General features: G+C 40.6%; 1 protein-coding gene across 1 annotated transcript in view; it reads left to right on the forward strand.

The window, feature by feature from the left end:
• Positions 1–4,739, forward strand: part of pgm2l1 (phosphoglucomutase 2-like 1) — a 31,241-nt gene extending 26,502 nt beyond the window's left edge. Inside the window, exons 10-14 of the mRNA XM_084064088.1 lie at positions 775–868; positions 1,513–1,642; positions 2,465–2,654; positions 3,933–4,066; positions 4,463–4,739. Of these exons, the coding sequence (XP_083920214.1) occupies positions 775–868; positions 1,513–1,642; positions 2,465–2,654; positions 3,933–4,066; positions 4,463–4,565 (651 nt within the window). The 3' untranslated portion in view covers positions 4,566–4,739. The remainder of the gene's footprint in view (positions 1–774; positions 869–1,512; positions 1,643–2,464; positions 2,655–3,932; positions 4,067–4,462) is intronic.
• The last annotated feature ends 18,777 nt before the right edge of the window (positions 4,740–23,516 follow it).

Raw genomic sequence — 23,516 nt, forward strand, 5'->3', positions numbered from 1 at the left:
GGACATAGTAGTAGCAGTCAAGGTTTGTAAGTAAGTAGTGACACCTGGTGACAAAAGTGCCACACTGCATCCACATTGAGTGAAGGAAAAATAGTTTTTTCTAAAGTGACGTTTACATTTTTAGGCAATTATGAAGACTTCACAAACTATAAAATGAAATAGCCACACTTGGTGGAGGTACAGAGATACATTGCTCTTCCAGCTTTAGTAGTCATTTAACTTACAGTTAAGTACATGTACTCAAGACTCAAGTACTGTACTTAAGTACAGTTTTGAGGTATTTTTTTTACTTTACTGGAGTATTTCCAGTTTTCAGTACTTTTACTTCTACTCCACTACATTCCAGAGGCAAATATTGTACTTTTACTCCACTACAATTATTTGAAAACTTTAGTTACTAGTTACTTTGTAGATTTTGATTATTATTACAAAACATACATTAACCACTTCAGCCCCATACATTTCGGCCGTTTGAAAAAAGATGATCTACAAGCTCACAATGCGACGCATTGCTATTTTATAAAGATTTTTATACAATTTATACATTTGAAAACTTAATGAGTATAGTACTTTCTACTTTTGGCACTTACATTTTGATACCAATACTTTTGTACTTTTACGCAAGTAAATTTTGAATTCCAGACTTTTAATCAGAGTATTTCTACATTGCAGTATTGATAAGTAAAAAATGTGAGTACTTTTTCCCCAGCTGTAGTGTCCTTGAACAAAGTCACTGACGGTGACGAAGTGTGTCATCACATTGTCTGTGAACAGGAAACTCTGCCCGGGTTCAAATGGATCGGAAAGAGAATGCATGAGCTGGCCAAGACCGGGAAACACGTCCTCTTCGCCTTCGAGGAGTCCATTGGTCAGTGACACAATAGTAGAAATTATTGAAGAGTTACTTTGCAGTTAGCTGTGGTGTAGTCTCGCCTACAGTGGAACGATTATCCGCACTCTCTTGAGTAGTTTCTTTCCATTCACGAAAATATATCTTAAAATATCTTTACATTAAAAAAAATGTAATTTGCGCAACTGTAAAGACAAAACGGGAGTGGGGAGGAGGCGTCACATCCGCTTTATCGCTTGATCATTTTCAGAGCTTCCCTGGCTCCAGACTGTATGACGGAGGCATTTGAACATTGTGGGAGGCAAGTCAGCTATGAGTAAATGACCACACTCTGCCAAAAATAGCAGATCTACAAGCTCAACGCTGTTGAGCTTGCAGATCGTCTATTTTCTGCAAGCTGGCTTTAAGGAAGCACACAGACCTGTTGAGCTTGTAGATCGTCTATTTTCTGCAAGCTGGCTTTAAGGAAGCACACAGACCTTAGTGGATGCTAGCTGGGCTTTTAGACGCTAGTCTTGTTTTTGTGTGGTTAGTAGTACTTTCATTTGAAATTGACGGTTTAATGTTTGTGTTGAAGGTCACAGTTCATGACTAGGGTTTTGACCTTTCATGTCAACAATCATAAACGGCATTGAATATATATTTTGCATGTGTGTGTGCAGGTTTTCTGTGTGGTGATATAGTTCCTGATAAAGATGGCGTCAGTGCAGCTGTGGTCGTTGCTGAGATGTCCGCCTACCTCCACAAGAACAACCTCAGTCTGTCTCAACAGCTGCACAACATCTACCAAACGTAAGAACCAACACCTCAACATCTACCAACATAATAGAAAACAAGATTGACATAATTCATTATGTCTATACTGGGAGACCTGTGTATTATTTAATGCATGAACCCTTTGTTGTAGCAATACTTTTTAGCAGCGTTATACCGCCATCTACTGGATTGTGGGATATGTGACGCTTGCCCTCCCAGCCATGGGACAAAACGTTCTGTCATCATCATCATCTACAGTACCAACCTAAAAACTTCATAAAATTCTATACTCGCATAATACAATCTACATCTTCTACTAGGATAATAAACACTACATCTACTAGTACTAATTAATAAAAACGACATTTTCTATCAATATAATAAACACTACAATGTGTACCAAAAAAGATCCAGTCCTACCAACGTACAGTAAAGCAGCTTGATTTCTTCCTTTGTTTTATTTACATATAATGTAATACAACTATTAAGTATGTATGACAAACGTTGCAGTAAACGTGGCAAAGTTCGGGAACTGAGTATTTGCTCTCAAATGCTTCGTTCAGTGTTACTACAACGTCCTTGACTGTCATTTTGTTGAGACAATATTAAAGAACCTCAGCTCTGTAGGTCTCATGGCAAACAAATTCTGTCAGAGCGCTTGATTCCTAAACATATACAGTTTTATGTGTACATTCAGCAAAAGTAACTTAACTGTGGCAACACATGTACACAACAGCCGCGTCATGACAAAACCTGAAATACTTAGTATTTTTACTTAGTCATGGGGACAGATAAGAAGTGTATTGAAATAAAGACGTCACTGGCCTCAGGTTTAAAACTGTGTTTTAATGTTTTCAGGTATGGTTACCATATCTCCAGGACGTCGTACGTGGGATGCCATGACCCTACCAAAGTTAAATCCATCTTCAGCCGCATCCGTAACTACAATGAGCAGGGCTCGTATCCGCAGAGCTGTGCTGGCTACAGTATCAGCCATGTCAGAGATGTTACTACAGGATACGACAGCAGCCAACCAGACCAGCGCTCGGTAAGACACAGTGAAAACTTGCATGACGGAAGCCTCTCACACAGTCAATGGAGTTATGCAGTGGTGGAAAAAGTACTCAAATGGTATTGGTATCAAAATGTACTTAAAGTACCAAAAGTAGAAAGTACTCATTATGCTGAAGGCCCCTTTTCACAAGTTTTCAAATGTATGAAATGTATAAACGTCTTTTGAAAATAGCAGATCTAAAAGCTCACAATGCGTCGCATCGCAATGCATTGTGAGCTTGTAGATCGGCTGTAGCTGCCCCAGGTTCAACAAATGTCCACGCATCATACAGATGTCTTTTTCTGGTATTTATTCCATCATAACTCTCCAAACTCCTCCATACAGACACCATACAAGACACCGTGAAAACTACAAAGAAATAAAACATACATTTGTTCAGTTGAATCCATAATCATTATGAACCAGAGTCCTCTGATTAGTCAGTCCACACAGGTGCATCCAATTATTGACATCTTACAATGAAGTCTTTCAAACAAAGTTTACATTTGCACATTTTGATAACACACATCAGATACACAGATCACAAAGAAAGGCATAAAATGCAATAAACATTACTGTGTGCGCCTCTTGAACCTTGTGCAGAACTGTAGCAGTATTATCTCTCTCTCTCTGGAGTTTCTCATAGATGTGACCTCTCTGTGTCAGCTCTGCTTGCATCTGACTTGATTGACAAGCTTCACTCTGACCATGTGACTCTGCCCAATTTACCATAAACCCTCCAAGCAATGGGCACAGCGTTTTTACCTTAAATCTTGTACTATATAAACCTTTTTAATATATTTATTGTAACCTTTAGTACTATTTAGTCATAATTAAATGAATCTTTTTAACCCAGTGTGTACATGATTTTTTTTATAAACAAACATATTTATAATTATAACTGAAACCACTGTGTCTCCATCTGGGACAGTTACATCGGCTATTTTCAAATGGCCGAGGGTTTAATGTATGTTTTGTAATAATAATCAAAATCTACAAAGTAACTACTAACTAAAATAATAATTGTAGTGGAGTAAAAGTACAATATCTGCCTCTGAGGTGTAGCAGAGTAGAAGTAAAAGTATTGAAAATTAGAAATACTCAAGTAAAGTAGAAATACCTCAAAATTGTACTTAAGTACAGTACTTGAGTAAATGTACTTAGTTACTTTACACAACTGGAGTTGTGTTTGTGAACGTTCTTCTGTGTGATGGTTCTGTGTGGTTGTGAAGGTTTTTTCAGGGAGTCATGGTGCTGTTGTGTTTTCTCAAGGTTCTCCCAGTGAGTAAGAGCAGTCAGATGATCACCTTCACCCTGCAGAACGGCATCGTGGCCACGCTGAGGACGAGCGGCACGGAACCCAAGATCAAATACTACACAGAATACTGCGCAGCACCGGGACAAAGGTAGGAGAGCCAGGCACTAAACGCCGCCAGGGTTGGAGGTCCCCTTCCGTGTGCGGTTTGTGATTTCAAGCGTTTTTGTGTGATTGATTGATTGAATATTTTTATTAGGCAGAAATGTAAAACAAAAGTACAGTCAAAACACTTTGTCTAAGGCACATCCAAAAAAAGTCCTTGCAGTCTTGTTATGTTAATAAAAACAGAATTATTTTCTTTTGCACTTTAGAAATCACCAAGAAAAAGTAATCTAAACATATCTGAAATGGTGAACTATTAACATTAAAGAATGTGGCCCCCCAGAGTGAGTGTGGACATTTAGTGGCCCTCACCATCTACAAAGTTGCCCACCCCTGTACTATACTATACTGTATTATACTGTTGTTGTTTTGTGTGTTGCAGTGACATCTCCAGCCTACAGGAGGAACTCGTCCGAGTAACAGAGACTCTGGTGGAGAACTTCCTTGAGCCTGACAAAAACAACCTTATCCGCCGTGTCATGTAGTGCTGCTGCCCACCTTTTGTAATAATTATGGTATTTATCCATCATACCCGCTCTGCTGTGCTGTTCTGTCACTGTGTGGACGTGACGAGCAGCACCTCACAACATTAGCTCACGTTGCTCAATGTTTGCTTTAAGTCAAAAAGTAGTGTGAATAAAGTGGGACAGGGACACGTACTGTACGTATAAATTAATGGATTGGGGATTGATCAGCCGATATTGATCCGTTAAAAAAAGGTGTGATTCAGCTCTACATGTTGGGAGTTTGAGAGTGAAACGGTTGTCAAACGCACGGGGTTGTCTGCCCCAATAACAGCCATCTGCCCTGCCAAAGTGACCCTGAGCAAGCAACGCACTGACTCACTGTTATGATTAATGACTGAAATATCCTCTCCCTTTTCCCTTCCTCCTCTCCTTTCCTCGCTTTTGATAATGTTTGTCAGCTAGGGGTTAAAGCAGTGGTTTTCAACCTTTTTCATGCCAAGGACCCCTAAATTGATATACATTTGGCCACGGACCCCCATCTGAAAATGTTTTGTGCCAGGGACCCCCAGAAGCAAAGATTTGAGTTAAAAATGTTGGCTTTAAAAAATATATATATATTCAAAGATATGCACACATTTTCAATGTTATTCAAAAATAGCAGATCTACAAGCTCATAGCGCGGCACTCTGTGCTTCGCCATGAGCTTGTAGATCTGCTATTTTTGAATAGCCAAAGCTAAGTGGTTAAAAGGATTGTGATGCTTTGTTGACTAATTTCTCTGGGGACCCCCTGGTACCTCCCCAAGGACCACTGGTGGTCCCCGGACCACTGGTTGAGAACCACTGGGTTGAAAGGATAAAGTTGACATAAACATGGCTCTTTTCGACTATGAAGGGTTAACCCTAGAACCTTCCAGAACCAGAACCTTTCAAGAACCCCTGAAGTTCTGTGATGAGCTCTTTTGGTTTACGTTTCCATTATAACTACAACCACCCATGAAGGGGGAGTACGTCATACAAAAGAGGGAAAAAAAGCTCTAAACGCGTCACGACGTGACGAGTTTTGAGCTTGTAGATCTGATATTTTTGAGTGTTGAAAGTTCTCAGTTCTGGTTCCCCAGTACTCAGGGGGTTAGTACTGAACCTCCTGAGCACGGCCCAAATTAGGTTCTGAGAACCTTTTATCTGAAAACTGAACCATTGCGATTGGAGAAAAAAACAAAACAGAACCTTTGAAAGTACGTTTCACAGCACAGCACGGTTTGGCTTAGTTACTGTCGTCGAAAAGAACCAAAACAGTACAGCACTGTATTTAATGTAGACATTCTGCTTCCTGTCAAGTGTTCTGAAGGAGGGAATAAACACTTCTGGTTCTGTCCTTCTGTTTGTGACTCTTTATTATTATTATTATTATGATTACAGTTGGTGGGTGTGCTGATATATCGTCCCGCTATATATCGCGATACGTTTTCGTGACGATATGTATCATTTTGGCGTAACAAATAACAATAAATATATATATATATATATATATATATATATATATATATATATATATATACATATATATATACATATATACAGAAGTATTTGCTTGCATTTGCTTTCCCTCCCCCCATATATTTTCATAATAAAAAAGTGCCACATATCGTATCGTATCGATATCGTGAGCCCAATATCGTGTATCGTATCGTATTGTGAAATTAGTGTATCGGCACACCCCTAGTTGGTTGTAGTCATAACTAACAGGCAGTGAATAAAACACACACCTGGGATTTGGGCTTTTAGGGAACCAGAAGGTCAGAAGGTAGCAGAAAGGTTGCAGCTTAAATTCCTGTTGCAGGCAAAGTGTACTTGAGCACAGCCCTGAGCTCCACAGCTTAGTCACTGTGAACAGTTTTGTATCAAATCATTGGAAATGCACACACACACACACACACACACACACACACACACACACACACACACACACACACACACACACACACACACACACACACACACACACACACACACACACACAGGATTTTATCGCATAACTCAAGAGATTATGTGTAGCGATTTGTGAGTTTTGGACTCAGTCTGTAGCAGTATTAGAAATATGTGTTTTGAAGAAAATTGTGAAAAATCTAGGTGAAAATGGGGTGACACATATGGGGAGTTGGGTCATGATCCAAAGAATCCAGGGGGTGGGGGGGCTTCTATTTCCATATAGATACCAAGTCTTCTGGAAGACTGTACACCTTATGCGGGAAGACTGGGCACTCTATGCATTGTGAGCTTGTAGATAGGCTATTTTCGGTGCAAATAAGCTATAAGTATGAACAAGGAAGCATCGTTTATACCCTCCTAAATACCTAAATAAAAAGGGACAGTCTCTTATCAAGTTGCATGGAAGCCTTTCTAAATAAAATAAAAAGTTTAGTATGAAACACAATGCTGTATAATGTAGTGTGGGGTCCCTACTTTATTGGTCTCTGTCTCTCCTAAGGACTGAAAAAACTTTGAATCAAGTGTCTATATTCTCACCTGTCCATAGCCTATTCCCATGAAGACACGCCTCAGACAGCAAAGAGGTGAAATTAACTGGGATCAAACGACCAACACTTTGGCACGGTTTAGACTTTAGAGAGTTGAGTGAAGTGCCATTAGCTGTCTATTTGTTTTCTTAACCACTTGAACCCCAGCATCCATATTCTGGGATGAACATTAGCTAAAAAATACCAGATCTACATAAGCTCACAACAATGCCTTGCAAGCTTGTAGATCGGCTATTTTTGACGAAGAGATTTGGTGTAGATGGAGGAAAAAGTGATCCAAGTACAGTTGTAACTCAAGTCAATTTATCTAAGAATAGAGGTTCAAGTGGTTAAGTTCCAACAGCAAGGATGCACGCTAGCAGCCAAAGGAAATGAAATACCAAAGCGGTCTAAGCATGCACTCGCTACACTGCCTCCACTCCGTTATCTTTGTTGTCAAGGCAACAAGTAGACTGGCCAATCAGAGCGAGCCAGGCAGGGTGTGTCTTAGCAGGTCGGATGGAAGTTAGACTGACGCTTTAGTTTTAGCAGGTTAGTGAAAGCAGTTAAGACTAGACAACCTTCCAGGCCAGAGACAGACAGACAGACAGACAGACAGACAGACAGACAGACAGACAGTAAGACAGACAAACAGACCGTCTGGAGACCTAAAACCATCTGTGCTGTAACCATGAGAGCCACGCTGGATGTAACGTGGTTTCTGTTTGCCGTCGCTGGCTGGGTCTTAATGGGGGTGACTCTGTTTCACGACAACTGGAAAATGTCCTCCTCTTTCATGGAAAAGCAGACAAACCTTTGGAGCGACTGTGTCGAGCACTACAGTGTAAAGCACTGTCTCCCCATTGGAACCCTTCTGAGCTTACCAGGTAGGCTATATGTGACTTAATGGGAGAGAAATGGTTTAGGGAAACAGATGAGGGACAACTTCACATTTCTCTATAAGTATATGGAAATGACTTAACATGTATGTGGCCACATGTTCAGGAGTCTGCCATGCCACACATGGCAGACTCCTGAACAGTGTTTGTGCCAAGTTTGGTGTAGATTGGAGCAACGGTGTGCCTGTGGGCGCGGGGGCCCTAACAGGGCCCACAAGTTGCCCCTGGTATGACTATTGTCATGGCAGACCCCTGAACAGTGTTTGTGCTACATTTGGTGCAGATAGGAATAACAGTGGCACACTGTTATTCCTAACAGAATAACAGTGTGCCTGTGGCCATAGTTAACAATTCTTCTGTATTTGTATTTATAGAAGTCCAATCTAATAACCAAAATGTAATTATTACGTAATGAACTAATTTAAAATATCTGTCCCAAGTCCCAACTCACGTTGCTCACATTTTGCCTATAATGTCCAAATATAGAATCTACGTCCACTTGAAGAATGCTTTTATCCATGTTGAGAGTGAATGACAAGCAGGTGATTGTTTCATATCTAAGAGACCTTGGGCTCATATGAAAGAGCTCTCTGTTCCAAAGCACTCATTAAAGGGTCATTTCACTTTAAAAACACTTCTGGGGTTATTTTCCTTTCATTGTCACGTACAAATGTCCATGCATTAAATAAGTAATCAAACAAGGGCTGTTGCCTTTTATGTCAACCCCCCCCCCCCCCCCCTTGATCTTGAATTATTACTACAACACTCAGCAATTGATCATACAGAAACTATATGGAAAGAGGCAACATAAACAGACAGACACACAGACAGACAGACAGACAGACAGACAGACAGGCAGGCAGGCAGGCAGGCAGGCAGGCAGGCAGGCAGGCAGGCAGGCAGGCAGGCAGGCAGACAGACAGACAGACAGACAGACAGACAGACAGACAGACAGATTTAAACTCTTGCCAACACCAGCAAGCATATTATTATACATTTTATTATTCAGCTGTAGCTACTATGCCACTACAATGCTACTACAATCAGCTGTTTGTATTTGTTTTTACTTTTCTTTTCACTGAGCCCATTCTAATGAATTTGGCCATTTAGAATGTTGTCAATAACTCACTCCCTTTTTAATTTCTTTTTTGAGACAGCTTACATCCATGTCTGCCGAACTCTGATGGTTGTGGCTATCCTGCTGGGGGGCGTGGCTTCCATCGGGGTGCTGGCTCTTGGACTCAAGATTGGCAGGATGTCGGAACACAAGGTCAAGATAGCTGTCACTGGAGGTGGTCTGTTCATCCTCTCCGGTAAAGACTTTGATTGATTGATTGAATACTTTATTAACCCGGGAACGTATCTGTCTCATTTGAGATTTGAGCTATAACCATAATTTCATACTTTGGCTATTCAAAAATTGCTGATCTACAAGCTCATACTGCAGCACCAAGTGCCACGCTATGAATAAAATTCTAAATCCGTGCTATGAATATATTTCTAAATCTTCTTCTGGGGGGTCCCTGGAACAAAATATTTGACAAATGTTCACTTTGAAAAATATAAATTCAAAGATTTGCAAATATTTTCAATATTTTTCCAAAATAGCAGATCTACAAGCTATGGGCTTGTATATCTGCTATTTTTGAATAGCCAAAGAAATCTAAAATGTCCGGATTGAATGGGTTAAAAAGACTATTTACAGCCCCAGGGGCTTGTTTCCATTATGGATCCCTATTTTATACTTTGGATGTTCAAAAATTGCTCGGCTCTTTCTGGTATAGTTTTAAAAAAGTTTGACTGTAAGTATATTTTGATGCCAATCCTTAAGCACTTTGACACAAGTACAATTTTAAATACAGGCCTTTTACTTGTAACAGAGTATTTCTGCATTGTGGTATTGCTATTTAAGGCGTATGGAAACAAATTCAGAACTGTATCTGAAAACAAAGCCATATAGCATATTTATGGAAACAAATACAGAACCTATTATTTTATAACTGTTAAAGGACGACTTCATCCATTTCCCACCCAATCTTCATATAATTGACCCTCACTAATGCTTATGATAAAATAAAATAAATCTGCTCGGTCTGTGTCTAGGATGGCTGTGGACACTTCAGAAACCCACCCACCATGCCAGGGACATCATCATTAGGTTTTTAGGTAGATTTCACATTTTTTATTTGGAATTTTATTAACGTGAGAACAATGGCTTCCATTATAGCATGCTAACTATCCAGGAATAGAAAGCCTGCAGTTTATGATAGCTTGGATTCCCCATCGATGATGTCATTGGTTTCTGAACTGTCCACAGCCCTCTTCTGAGACACTGACGGGGTAGAAAATAATTGTAGGCCTACCATAATATGAATGAGCAGTAGTGAGGAGTGGACCAATTATATGAAGATATAGGTTGAAAATGGTCCTTTAATATTTTGTACAGTTACCTACCTCAGAATAATATATATTTTTTAAAGCTGTCTTACATTGTTCCTTAATGTTTACTGACACTTGGTTTTTACAACAGGTGTGTGCACCTTGATAGCTGTGTCCTGGTATGCCTCTAGAGTTGTCCAGGAGTTCCACGACCCCTTCTATCGAGGAGTGAAGTAAGTATTTGGATAAGATTCAGCTCAATCTACTTTATAGAATAATACTCAGGATTCCATTTATAAAACCAATATATTAAAAAAAACACTTATCACAACATAAATATCCAAGCCAATAGAAACTGAAGGCTTTATATTTAAAAGAAAAACATTTTATCATGAGCATTAGTGAGGACCAATTATATGACAATAGGTTGAAAATGGGTGAAGTGGTCCTTTAATTAAGGCCAAGTCCACACCAGTCAAAGAAATTAATGACCAGGCGGAAGGATATCAAAAACAGGATCCCCCCGCAGCAAATTCAACCATAATAACACTAATAAAGACTAATAAAGTATATTTTGTGTATATTTTGTAGGTTTGGCTTGGGATCAGGTTTGTATGTAGGATGGGCAGCCTCTGCTCTGACCATCCTGGGTGGTTCCCTGCTGTGTGTGTCGATGCTGTGTTGTTGCTGTGACCCTACGAGACCCCCAGCAACGAGACCCCCAGCAACGAGACCCCCAGCAGCGTACAACACCACCCACCACCATGTCGTCTACAGAGCAGCTCCTAATCTGTATGTTTAACCCCATTCAATCCGGGAACGCATCTGTGTCATTTTTTTTTATTTCTTTGGCTGTTCAAAAATAGCGGATCTACAAGCTCGTAGCACGGCATTCGGTGCGAGCTTGTAGATCAGCTATTTTTGAAAGATCATGAAAATGTGTGCACATTTTGTATATATATACATATATTTAAGCAAAGCAAAGCTTTCAGTTACATATTTTATAAAAGATATATATTCGAAGATTTGAGCAAATTTTCACGATTTTTCAAAAATAGCAGATCTACAAGCTTGTTGTGCGGCACTCTGTCCCGCGCTATGAGCTTGTATCTCTGCTGTTTTTTAATTGCCGAAAGTATAAAATAATGGTTATAGATCAAATCTAAAATGACCGGATTGAATGGGTTAACCCATTAAGACCTGAGGCCAATTCCACAAATGCCTTCTAAATCAGTGGTTCTCAAACTTTTTCGAGCCAAGGAGTACACCCCTAAAATGATATATATTTTCCTGTGGAACCCCCCATCTGAAAATGTTTAGTGCCAGGGACCCCCAGAAGAGAAGATTTGTGTCGAAAAAAACGAAACATTTTCAAACATTCTCAAACACAGGCGCAGTGGTAAAGTGCCTGACCACCACCACGGAGGTTGCGGGTTCGAATCCACCGTGGTGCATCCGGCTTTGTCGAGCGTCTACACGTACACAATTGGTACGTGTTCGGGGGAGGGAAGCCGGGCGGGGAGGTGATACTGGTCACTGCGTGTATACTCCTAGGGGCTGGGGTGACACCTGTCAGCAGGGATTGTTGGGCGGGAGGAGTAGGATGAAGGCTCTACGTCCTCCCGGTGGGGGCTCCTCACTGGCAGGTGAGTCAGGTGTGTCGACACAGAAATGTGTGTGGGGAGGAATCAATTGGCACAATGACTAAAATTGGGGAGAAAAAACTCTACTCAAGTCTCTTGTTCAGTTCATTATTCAACTGTTACTGTTCATGGTTTTAGTGACATAAATGTTGGAGGGAGAAGGGAGGTGTATTAATATTATGATGATCTGTTGTATTTATGATGAAAGTCCTCAAAGTATTACAAAGTTCAACCGAAAGATGAGACAAACAAAGATACAACGAAGCAGAATCCTTCTGCTCATTCTCCAAGCTCACATTTTAAACTACAGCTTGTTGTCATCATACCACCATCTCCAATGTTTTTTTTCCCTTCTTTTTTTGTGAATTTGCGTGTGTGTGTGTGTGTGTGTGTGTGTGTGTGTGTGTGTGTGTGTGTGTGTGTGAGAGCGATATCACCATTTTTTGTATTCAACTTGGTCTGGTTCTCGACTCTTACCTGCACTTCTGTGTATGTTTCATTCTCACTGCTGTCATTTGCTGTTATGACACCTGAATTTTGCCATGGGACCAATACAGGTTTAGCTTATATGCCTGCCTTGCGCTTGGCAAGGCAGGCATATTTTTCAGGCATTATCAATGACAACAAGCAAAATGCCAGAGTCTTATTCTCTACCATTGAACATCTCTTAACCCCCCCCCCCAAGCTTACAAGGAGTCGCTCCCTGCCTCTAAAGCTAAGTGTGATGAGTTTGCATCCTTTTTTGAAAACAACATTTTTAGCATTCGAGCTGGTATTATGAATGCTGCTGCTAGCACTACAAATGCGGCAAATGGTGCATGGTGCAAAAATGTAGATCACTCCAGAGGAAGCCTAATATCATTCTGCGCAATTAATGAAGAGGAACTCCGTAAAACTATATCACAGATGACATCATCATCTTGTTCACTGGATGCAATACCCACCCCGTTTCTCAAAGAGGTTTTAGACAGTGTGATTGGAGATATCCTAATAATTGTAAACAGCTCTCTACTTTCAGGCGTCTTTCCAGACTCACTGAAAACGGCTGTAGTCAGGCCGTTATTCAAGAAACACAACCTTGATCCATTGGTGCTGGGTAATTATAGACCAATCTCTAATCTGCCATTTCTGGGCAAGGTCTTAGAAAAAAACTATCTTTCATCAACTGGATGTGTTCCTACAGAACAATAAGGTTCATAACAAATTCCAATCTGGCTTCAGGAAAGGTCATAGCACAGAAACAGCACTTGTAAAAGTAATAAATGATCTTAGGGTGTCCGCTGATGACAAAAATGTATCTGTTCTCCTACTCCTTGATTTAACCGCTGCTTTTGATACGATTGATCACACAATTCTACTACAACAACGCATGGAGTACTGGATTGGTTTGTCAGGCACAGCCTTGATTTTACTCTTACCTAACAGGCAGAAGCTATTTTGTCAGCCTAGCTAATTTTGACTCAGACAAACATGACATCTGTTCTGGTATTCCACAGGGCTCAATTCTGGGTCCCTTATTGTTCTCCCTGTATATACTACCGCTGGGAGAACTCATCGCCGATCATGGAGTGAACTTCCATTTCTATGCTGATGATACCCAGCTGTATCTTTCGGTAGCTCCAGACGACCCCTGCGCTCTAGACCCATTATTGACCTGTCTGTCCAGTATAAAATGCTGGATGAGTGAGAACTTTCTTAAAGGGTTAGTTCAGATTTTTTGAGTATTTTCTGTAGGAAATACTTACCATTAATGTAGTGGTTGCAAAGGTATTAATTGATTGCCCGAGTCCCGTGGTCAGAGTTATGGTCCGTTTCTGATAAATATGAATGTAGTTCCGGTAGATTAGTAGATTTGGTGGGGGGCGCTCATTAAAAATAAAAAAATAAAAAAAACTAGCATCATTTGTATTGTTGACCTATTTCTACCATATGGAGCAGGTTTCGTTCAATTTCGACCCCTTTGTCACATGGTACTATTTTTTGTGTCATATATTTTGTGCGTGAGTAGGCTGCCGCGGCGCAGTGATTCTGGACACAAACATTAGTACCATGTGACAGAGGGGTCGAAATTGAACGAAACCTGCTCTATATGGTAGAAATAGGTCAACAATACAAATGACGTTAGTTTTTTAAATTTATTTATTTTTAATGAGCGGCCCCCACCAAATCTACTAATCTACCGGAACTACTTCATATTTATCAGAAACGGACCATAACTCTGACCACGGGACTCGGGCAATCAATTAATACCTTTGCAACCACTACATTCATGGTAAGTATTTCCTACAGAAAATACTCAAAAAATCTGAACTAACCCTTTAAGCTAAATGAGGATAAAACAGAAGTCCTCATAATTGGCTCCAGTGAGCAGGGAGAATCAATAATAAGTAGACTTGGTAACCTGGCTGTAGAAAGTAACACCACAGTAAAGAACCTGGGGGTTATTATCGATTCTGAATTGAATTTTAATACACACATTAATCATGTCACCAAGATTGCTTTCTTTCATCTTAGAAATATTGCGCGAATTAGAGACTATCTGTCGTTAGACGATGCAAAAACGCTGATCCACGCTTTTGTTTTCTCTCGGCTTGATTACTGCAACGCACTCTACTCTGGCCTGCCTAAGAAAACAACTGACAGATTACAACTTGTTCAAAATGCGGCAGCCAGAATTTTAACTAAAACTAGGAACACATCACTCCAGTTCTAGCTTCACTACACTGGCTCCCGGTTGTTTTTAGGATTGATTTTAAAATTCTTTTAATAGTTTATAAAGCTCTAAATGGTCTGGCACCTTCCTACCTCTATGACTGCCTAGAGAGATATGTTCCAAACCGGCCCCTCAGGTCTTCAAGTGCTGACCTGCTCGAGGTGCCTACAATGACATATAAAAAATACAGTGAAGCAGCATTCTGCTTTTACGGACCAACAGTGTGGAATAAACTCCCATTACACCTAAGACAGGCAGCCTCTGTCGACAGCTCAAGACCTATTTCTTCACTCTTGCTTTTAGCTGATTCTTTGGTTGATTTTTAAGTCCTCACTGTATTGCCTATTTTAGTGTTGTTTTATGCTTTTGCTTTTATTTTATTTTATTTTATTTTTGTTTTCTTTATTGTTAAATTGGTTGTAACTGTATTCTTGCTCTGTACAGCACTTTGCGCTGCATTTCATGTCATGAAAGGTGCTATACAAATAAAGTTTATTATTATTATTATTATTATTATACTAGACCATACCCGGTCGACGCATCCGTGGGGGGATATGCGCACATGATCTGGCAACCCGGGAGGCAGTTCGTCCCATAGCTGGGCAGCCCCGTAACCATGGCGACAGTGTTTGACACAAAAACGCTAATAAGAAGCTGAGATTTGATGAAATCGAAAAACGGGACTATACTAAGTTGTTATTTGTTTGTTTAAGTCAGGCTATGCTCTACTCAGAGTCATAAGTTTACAAAATGTACTAAAGTACAGTGAACGTCTGTGCGGTTTGTCTCCATCACTGAAAATCACGTACATGTCAACAGATATAAAACTGCTGTCCTGTGCAGTTGGGGTGAAAAAACACAACCATTTCACTCATAATAATACCTATTTGATTTGACATCCTGACTTGCTGCTGTGGCTGAGCCTTGAACCTGTTACTTGCGGCTCACTAGTCAGTGACTCTATCCATTCACCTACAGCTGTTTCCTTGGAGTCTGTGGTTCTAAAACTTTTTGTTGTCAACCCCCCAAATTGACATGTATTTGGGCAGTGGACCCCAATGTGAAAAGTAACACATTTGTTTTAAGTTATTCAATGTTAGGGACCAAAAAAAGTCACTACAAAGTACTACCAATCACCTTTCGGTAAAATAAATTTTACCGAAACGAAAATTACCAATCAACTCTAAATTGTCTGAAACATACTCCTAACAGGTTTTTTGGGGGACGATTTTGGCCTCCACAGTTAGTGATTTTTTCGGATTTAACTTTCGTTTCGGTAGTGACAAACTTTCGTTTCGGTAGTGACACAATGGTGAAAAAATACATTTATTTGTCTTGTTTGTTGTTCAAGTCAAAGCACCAGGAAGGCTGTATTTCTTGGCCAACAGTTAGCTCAATGGGTTGAGACGCAGTATTCATGATCCAGAGGTCTTGAGTTCAAATCCCACTGGTGTCTTTACTGTGATGCTTCCCTTTGCAGACTGACTTCTAGAAAAACAAGTTAAAACCACCAGGAAACCTGTAACTCTCAGCAAACAGCTTAGCTCAACTTGTAGAGCGTCTGTCCAATAACATGACTTGAGTGGGTTCGATTCCCACTCGAGTCAAGTGTCCCCGGTAACTTGGGGCAACGGATGAATTGACTGATATCCTTAGTGATGCTTCCCTTTGCAGACTAACTTCTAGAAAAACAAGTTAAAACCACCAGGAAACCTGTAACTCTCAGCCAACAGCTTAGCTCAACTGGTAGAGCGTCTGTCCAATAACATGACTTGACTTGACTTGAGTGGCTTCGATTCCCACTCGAGTCAAGTGTCCCCGGTAACTTGGGGCAACGGATAAATTGACTGATATCCTTAGTCCTTAGTGATGCTTCTCTTTGCAGACTAACTTCTAGAAAAACAAGTTAAAACCACCAGGAAACCTGTAACTCTCAGCCAACAGCTTAGCTCAACTGGTAGAGCGTTTGTCCAATAACATGACTTGACTTGACTTGAGTGGGTTCGATTCCCACTCGAGTCAAGTGTCCCCGGTAACTTGGGGCAACGGATAAATTGACTGATATCCTTAGTCCTTAGTGATGCTTCTCTTTGCAGACTAACTTCTAGAAAAACAAGTTAAAACCACCAGGAAACCTGTAACTCTCAGCCAACAGCATAGCTCAACTGGTAGAGTGTCTGTCCAATAACATGACTTGTCTTGACTTGAGTGGGTTCGATTCCCACTCGAGTCAAGTGTCCCCGGTAACTTGGGGCAACGGATAAATTGACTGATATCCGTAGAATAACTTGTAGGAGTGTGCTGGTTCAAATCCAGTTCAACCCAGGACCGAGCGGTCCTGGGTTCGATTCCCACTAACGTCAAGTTCCCGGTAAATTGGGGCAGCGGATAAATTGACTGATATCCGTAGAATAACTTGTAGGAGTGTCCTGGTTCAAATCCAGTCACCACCTTAGTAACTGAAACCGAATCTGGCCAATTCGGTCTCAGTTACTGAGATAGATAGAGGGTGTGTAGAGTAGGCGGAGTAGAGTAGTGGGCAGAGTAGAGTAGGGGTAGAGTAAAGAGGGAATATAGTCGGGGAGTAGTGGGAGGACTAGGGGGAGGATTAGGAGTAGGGGGAGGAGTAGGAATAGGGACCAGAGTAGGGGGGATGTAGGAGTAGGGCCCAGACCGAGCGTAGGACGAGGAGTAGGAAGAGGAGTAGGATGAGGAGTAGGGCCCAGGAGTAGGGCCCAGGAGTAGGACGAGGAGTAGGGCCCAGGAGTAGGACGAGGAGTAGGACGAGGAGTAGGGCCCAGAGTAGGACGAGGAGTAGGGCCAGGGCCCAGAGTAGTGAGTGGTGGCGGTGAAACGGACTCAGTTGAAAATTATAGTTAGGGCCAACATTCCTATTTCCCTCTAGTTGTCCTCTTATTGCAAAACTCTAATAAAATTTCAGCTCCACACACGCGATATTACAAATGTTTAATAAAATTTCACCTCCATAGAGAAACCATAACCCTCTCCTGGCCCCCTACTCCTCGCCCTACTCCTCGTCCTACTCTGGGCCCTACTCCTACATCCCCCCCTACTCTGGTCCCTACTCCTCGTCCTACTCCTCGTCCTACTCCTCGCCCTACTCCTCGCCCTACTCCTCGTCCTACTCCTACATCCCCCCCTACTCTGGTCCCTTTTCCTACTCCTCCCCCTACACTGGGCGAGTGGGAATCGAACCCACTCAAGTCAAGTCAAGTCATGATATTGGACAGACACTCTACCAGTTGAGCTAAGCTGTTGGCTGAGAGTTACAGTTTTCCTGGTGGTTTTAACTTGTTTTTCTAGAAGTTAGTCTGCAAAGGGAAGCATCACTAAGGATATCAGTCAATTTATCCGTTGCCCCAAGTTACCGGGGACACTTGACTCGAGTGGGAATCGAACCCACTCAAGTCAAGTCAAGTCATGTTATTGGACAGACACTCTACCAGTTGAGCTAAGCTGTTGGCTGAGAGTTACAGGTTTCCTGGTGGTTTTAACTTGTTTTTCTAGAAGTTAGTCTGCAAAGGGAAGCATCACTAAGGATATCAGTCAATTCATCCGTTGCCCCAAGTTACCGGGGACACTTGACTCGAGTGGGAATCGAACCCACTCAAGTCATGTTATTGGACAGACGCTCTACAAGTTGAGCTAAGCTGTTTGCTGAGAGTTACAGGTTTCCTGGTGGTTTTAACTTGTTTTTCTAGAAGTCAGTCTGCAAAGGGAAGCATCACAGTAAAGACACCAGTGGGATTTGAACTCAAGACCTCTGGATCATGAATACTGTGTCTCAACCCATTGAGCTAACTGTTGGCCAAGAAATACAGCCTTCCTGGTGCTTTGACTTGAACAACAAACAAGACAAAAAAATGTATTTTTTCACCATTGTGTCACTACCGAAACGAAAGTTTGTCACTACCGAAACGAAAGTTAAATCCGAAAAAATCACTAACTGTGGAGGCCAAAATCGTCCCCCCAAAAACCTGTTAGGAGTATGTTTCAGACAATTTAGAGTTGATTGGTAATTTTCGTTTCGGTAAAATTTATTTTACCGAAAGGTGATTGGTAGTACTTTGTAGTGACTTTTTTTGGTCCCTAACATTGAATAACTTAAAACAAATGTGTTACTTTTCACATTGGGGTCCACTGCCCAAATACATGTCAATGTGGGGGGTTGACAACAAAAAGTTTTAGAACCACAGACTCCAAGGAAACAGCTGTAGGTGAATGGATAGAGTCACTAACTAGTGAGCCGCAGGTAACAGGTTCAAGGCTCAGCCACAGCAGCAAGTCAGGATGTCAAATCAAATAGGTATTATTAGGAGTGAAATGGTTGTGTTTTTTCACCCCAACTGCACAGGACAGCAGTTTTATATCTGTTTAAATGTACGTGATTTTCAGTGATGGAGACAAACCGCACAGACGTTCACTGTACTTTAGTACATTTTGTAAACTTATGACTCTGAGTAGAGCATAGCCTGACTTAAACAAACAAATAACAACTTAGTATAGTCAGACTTTTTTTTACACAACTTACATTTTATAAAGCTTGACTCTGACTCAGTATAGTCAGACTTTTGTTTCCTTTCATTTTCTGACATGATGTTAATCAGAGTGCCATAGCAGACTGGTTAGTGGGCCTGCCTGGTGAACCAGAGGTCCTGGATGTCCTGGGTACGATTCCAGGTCAAGTCAACAATGTGGCAATCTTAGAGTGATGCGAGGCTGTTAGTTGTTAAAGTGCAGAGGACACATTTCACATATGTGCCTAACAGTATATACTTAGCGAGCACACTGACGTTATTGTCACTACGTATTCGTATGACAAATGAGTTGACATTTAGATTCACCTCAAGCAACTAGCCTTTCTAGCTTTGCATACAGAATACTATGTTATGTTGGGCTATAGTGCTAATTTAATTTTGGTTCATTATGAAAATGTGATGGGATGAACTGGACACCATATTCTCAGTAGCCTACACTATTTAATGGGAAACTGCAACTAGGTAACTGTTGTTTACACACAAACATTGACTGTATTGACCTCAGAGATGACTTCTGTGTACTTATACTGTATATTATTCAACTCATCATGAGCAGAGCTTTCATTAGAGCCTAATAAGAAGGCTCTGTGACGATTTTGAAAGAAAAACCTTTTGGAGCTCATAATTGGCAGACATCTTGCATTTGAAGGTCAACAATAGGTCAAATCATTATATAAACACCAAATATGTATTCCTTGACCAAAATAAGCTCTGAAACCATGTATTGTGCATCTTTGTAGGTCAAACCATTAAAAAGTTCATTTTCACGGTCGCCATTTTGGATTTTGGTCTCTCAAACAATTTCCCCGCCCCTTTTAAAAATACACCCCGGCTAAATTTGTTTAATAACCCTCCTAGATGACAAATCCATTGAGAAACGGACCTTCGCTCTCCACGGTCACGGAAGTGCCACAGATGACCCAACTATAAAGGGTCTGAAAATTTGAACCCTGTAATCTTCTGACAGTTTGGTCCCTATAAAAGCAACAAACAAAAAAACGTCCTAAGAGAATACATAGCCTACCATACCACACTGTCTGTTACTATGGATTTTTTAACACATAGCACGTTTCACCAAAAATACATAGTAAAAAAAAAGTACACAGGAGCCGAGATACAGGATTTTAAAGTAATAAGTTAACCAGGAAGTGAATGGAGCAGTAAATCTTCGGATCACGTTATCTTGGGTTCTGGACGTTTTTCCAAAAAAAAAGAAAAAAAAGAAAAAGAAAGAAAAAAAAAGATTGGCAGATAAAGGCAGATAAAGGTAATCACGGTTATAACCGTGAATGGCAGGTAGTGTGTAGATCCTAATATTGTCCAACTAGTTCCTTGTAGGTTTCTGTGCTTGGTGGTTTTTAACAGTAAGCTACTGGTTGAAGTGTTTCCATGTATTTAGTACTTTTCAGGCCGTGACCCCCAAAATAATCATATTTGAACTGGGGACCCCCCAGATAAATATTGTGAAAATAGGAAATCTACACAATTTTGCCAATGTTTGACCAGTTTTTATAGTGTAGCTTGTTGATTACTTTTGATACTGTAATGGTAACATTTTTTTGTATTAAAAAGGTCTTATAAGCCCTTAAATTGTCCCTTCACTGTCATCTGGGGACACCCCCAAAATCATGTGGGTACCCCCCTGGGGGTACTACACTGTAGTAGACAATCATGTAGTACTTACTTACTATCAATTTCCTATGAGTTTACTTAGTAGCCTATTAACATAAATTGTAACTAGGACTCATTGAAGCGTGATTTTTGATCACGTTTCAACAATAGGTTTTGTTGGTGTGATGAAGGGTGTTGGCCACCAGATGGCAGTGTATGCTCGTCATATTTGAAAGTGTTCTAATGCTTTCATCTTATTCTTAGCTCTCCTTAATGTTATTTTCCAGCCGTTGCCCGAACACCCCCGGTAGCGCAGCCTCTCTCGTCTGTAGTAAAAAAGATTGGCAGATAAAGGCAGATAAAGGTAATCACGGTTATAACCGTGAATGGCAGGTAGTGTGTAGATCCTAATATTGTCCAACTAGTTCCTTGTAGGTTTCTGTGCTTGGTGGTTTTTAACAGTAAGCTACTGGTTGAAGTGTTTCCATGTATTTAGTACTTTTCAGGCCGTGACCCCCAAAATAATCATATTTGAACTGGGGACCCCCCAGATAAATATTTTGAAAATAGGAAATCTACACAATTTTGCCAATGTTTGACCAGTTTTTATAGTGTAGCTTGTTGATTACTTTTGATACTGTAATGGTAACATTTTTTTGTATTAAAAAGGTCTTATAAGCCCTTAAATTGTCCCTTCACTGTCATCTGGGGACACCCCCAAAATCATGTGGGTACCCCCCTGGGGGTACTACACTGTAGTAGACAATCATGTAGTACTTACTTACTATCAATTTCCTATGAGTTTACTTAGTAGCCTATTAACATAAATTGTAACTAGGACTCATTGAAGCGTGATTTTTGATCACGTTTCAACAATAGGTTTTGTTGGTGTGATGAAGGGTGTTGGCCACCAGATGGCAGTGTATGCTCGTCATATTTGAAAGTGTTCTAATGCTTTCATCTTATTCTTAGCTCTCCTTAATGTTATTTTCCAGCCGTTGCCCGAACACCCCCGGTAGCGCAGCCTCTCTCGTCTGTAGTAAAAAAAAATAAGAACACACTTTTGCTACTCACCAAAACAAAGACGGGTTTAAGATGGTGAAAGCCTACTTTCCTTTGTGGCAACAGGAGCCCCTCACCTCACTTCTAAAATACACTTTTTGGACAGAAAAGAAAATATTTCACCTGAAGGAAAAAATGTATGCTGTAGTTCCTGTGACTGTGCAATGGAACAGATCTGGGCAATGGAATATTTTGAATACATTTGATATATATGATACCTTGTGAAACATAATGAGCACTTTTACTTTTGGTACTTAAAGTACTCTTTAGTACTGGTAGTATATTTTGATGCCAATACTTTTGTACTTTTACTCAAGTAAATTTTGATTACCGGAACTTTTACTTCTAACAGAGTGTTTCTGCATTGCAGTATTGATACTTTTACTTAAGTAAAGAAATGTAGTACTTATTCCACCACAGTATAGGCCCACAGTATATTATACTCGCACAATTAAATGTGTAGGCTACTTATGGTTCAAACAATTATATGGAAGGAAAGCAAGTTAAGAAAGATCAAATGTGATCAAATTACTTTATATGTAAAGATGAAGTTATTTGGTCATTAGAACAGGAACAAAAATAAAATGCTGATCAGCAACTTCACATTTAGGTTTAAAATAAACACAGGCCCGAGGCCCGGCACTGACACAAACATAATGCACACAAACACAATGCATAGATGTTTATAGATTTTTTTAACAAATATATCTGTTGCCTTTTTTCCACTTTTCAAATGTCCTTAATTGAAAGGTTTGGGTCATTCCTGCAACAAAAGTAATTCCTGACCACACACACACACACACACACACACACACACACACACACACACACACACACACACACACATTACTAAAGAGACAAAACACAAAAGTTACCATGTTACTGTCAGATTTCATGACAAAGACATTCTCTGTGACATTGCCGGCTACATCCCTATCCCCCCCCTTCTCTCTCTCCCCCTCTCTCTCTTTCAATCTCTCTCCCGCTCTCCCTCTCCCTCTCCCTCTCTCTCTCTCTCTCTCCCTCTCCCTCTCCCTCTCTCTCTCTCTCTCTCTCTCTCTCTCTCTCTCTCTCCAATTTAGGCATTTAGCAGACGCTCTTAATCCAGAGCTACTTAAAAGTAAGCAAGGTAAACACAAGGTAGGCTAGTGCACAGTGTAGTGCCTCAGTAATCTGTAGGTAACCAAGAATTTATCATCAGTCTAAACATTATAATATAAAAAATAATAATCTGCATTGACACTATACAAACGATAGGATGCCAGGTCAACAAATTAACCATCTGTCTAAATAACATGCTATCTAAATTACATTTGGACCTTTTCATATGACTGCAAGGTTGTCAAGGCTAGTACAAGTGCTACGGGCTAAGGTGGAGTCTGAAGAGGTGAGTCTTCAGATTACGGCATAAAATTAGGAGTGAGTCTGCACTGCAGTTCTAACTGCAATGGGCAGTTCGTTCTACAGTTTGGGAGCTAGAAGGGAGAAGAGTCTGAGACATGTGGAGCGGATGTTTTAGGGAAGGTTCTGACATCGTCCCTGTGTTCTCTCTCTCTCTCCCTCTCTCCCTCACTCACTCACTCAC

The sequence above is a fragment of the Gymnoscopelus microlampas genome, assembly GCF_963454915.1.
Source record: "Gymnoscopelus microlampas genome assembly, chromosome: 8".
NCBI lineage: Eukaryota > Metazoa > Chordata > Actinopteri > Myctophiformes > Myctophidae > Gymnoscopelus > Gymnoscopelus microlampas.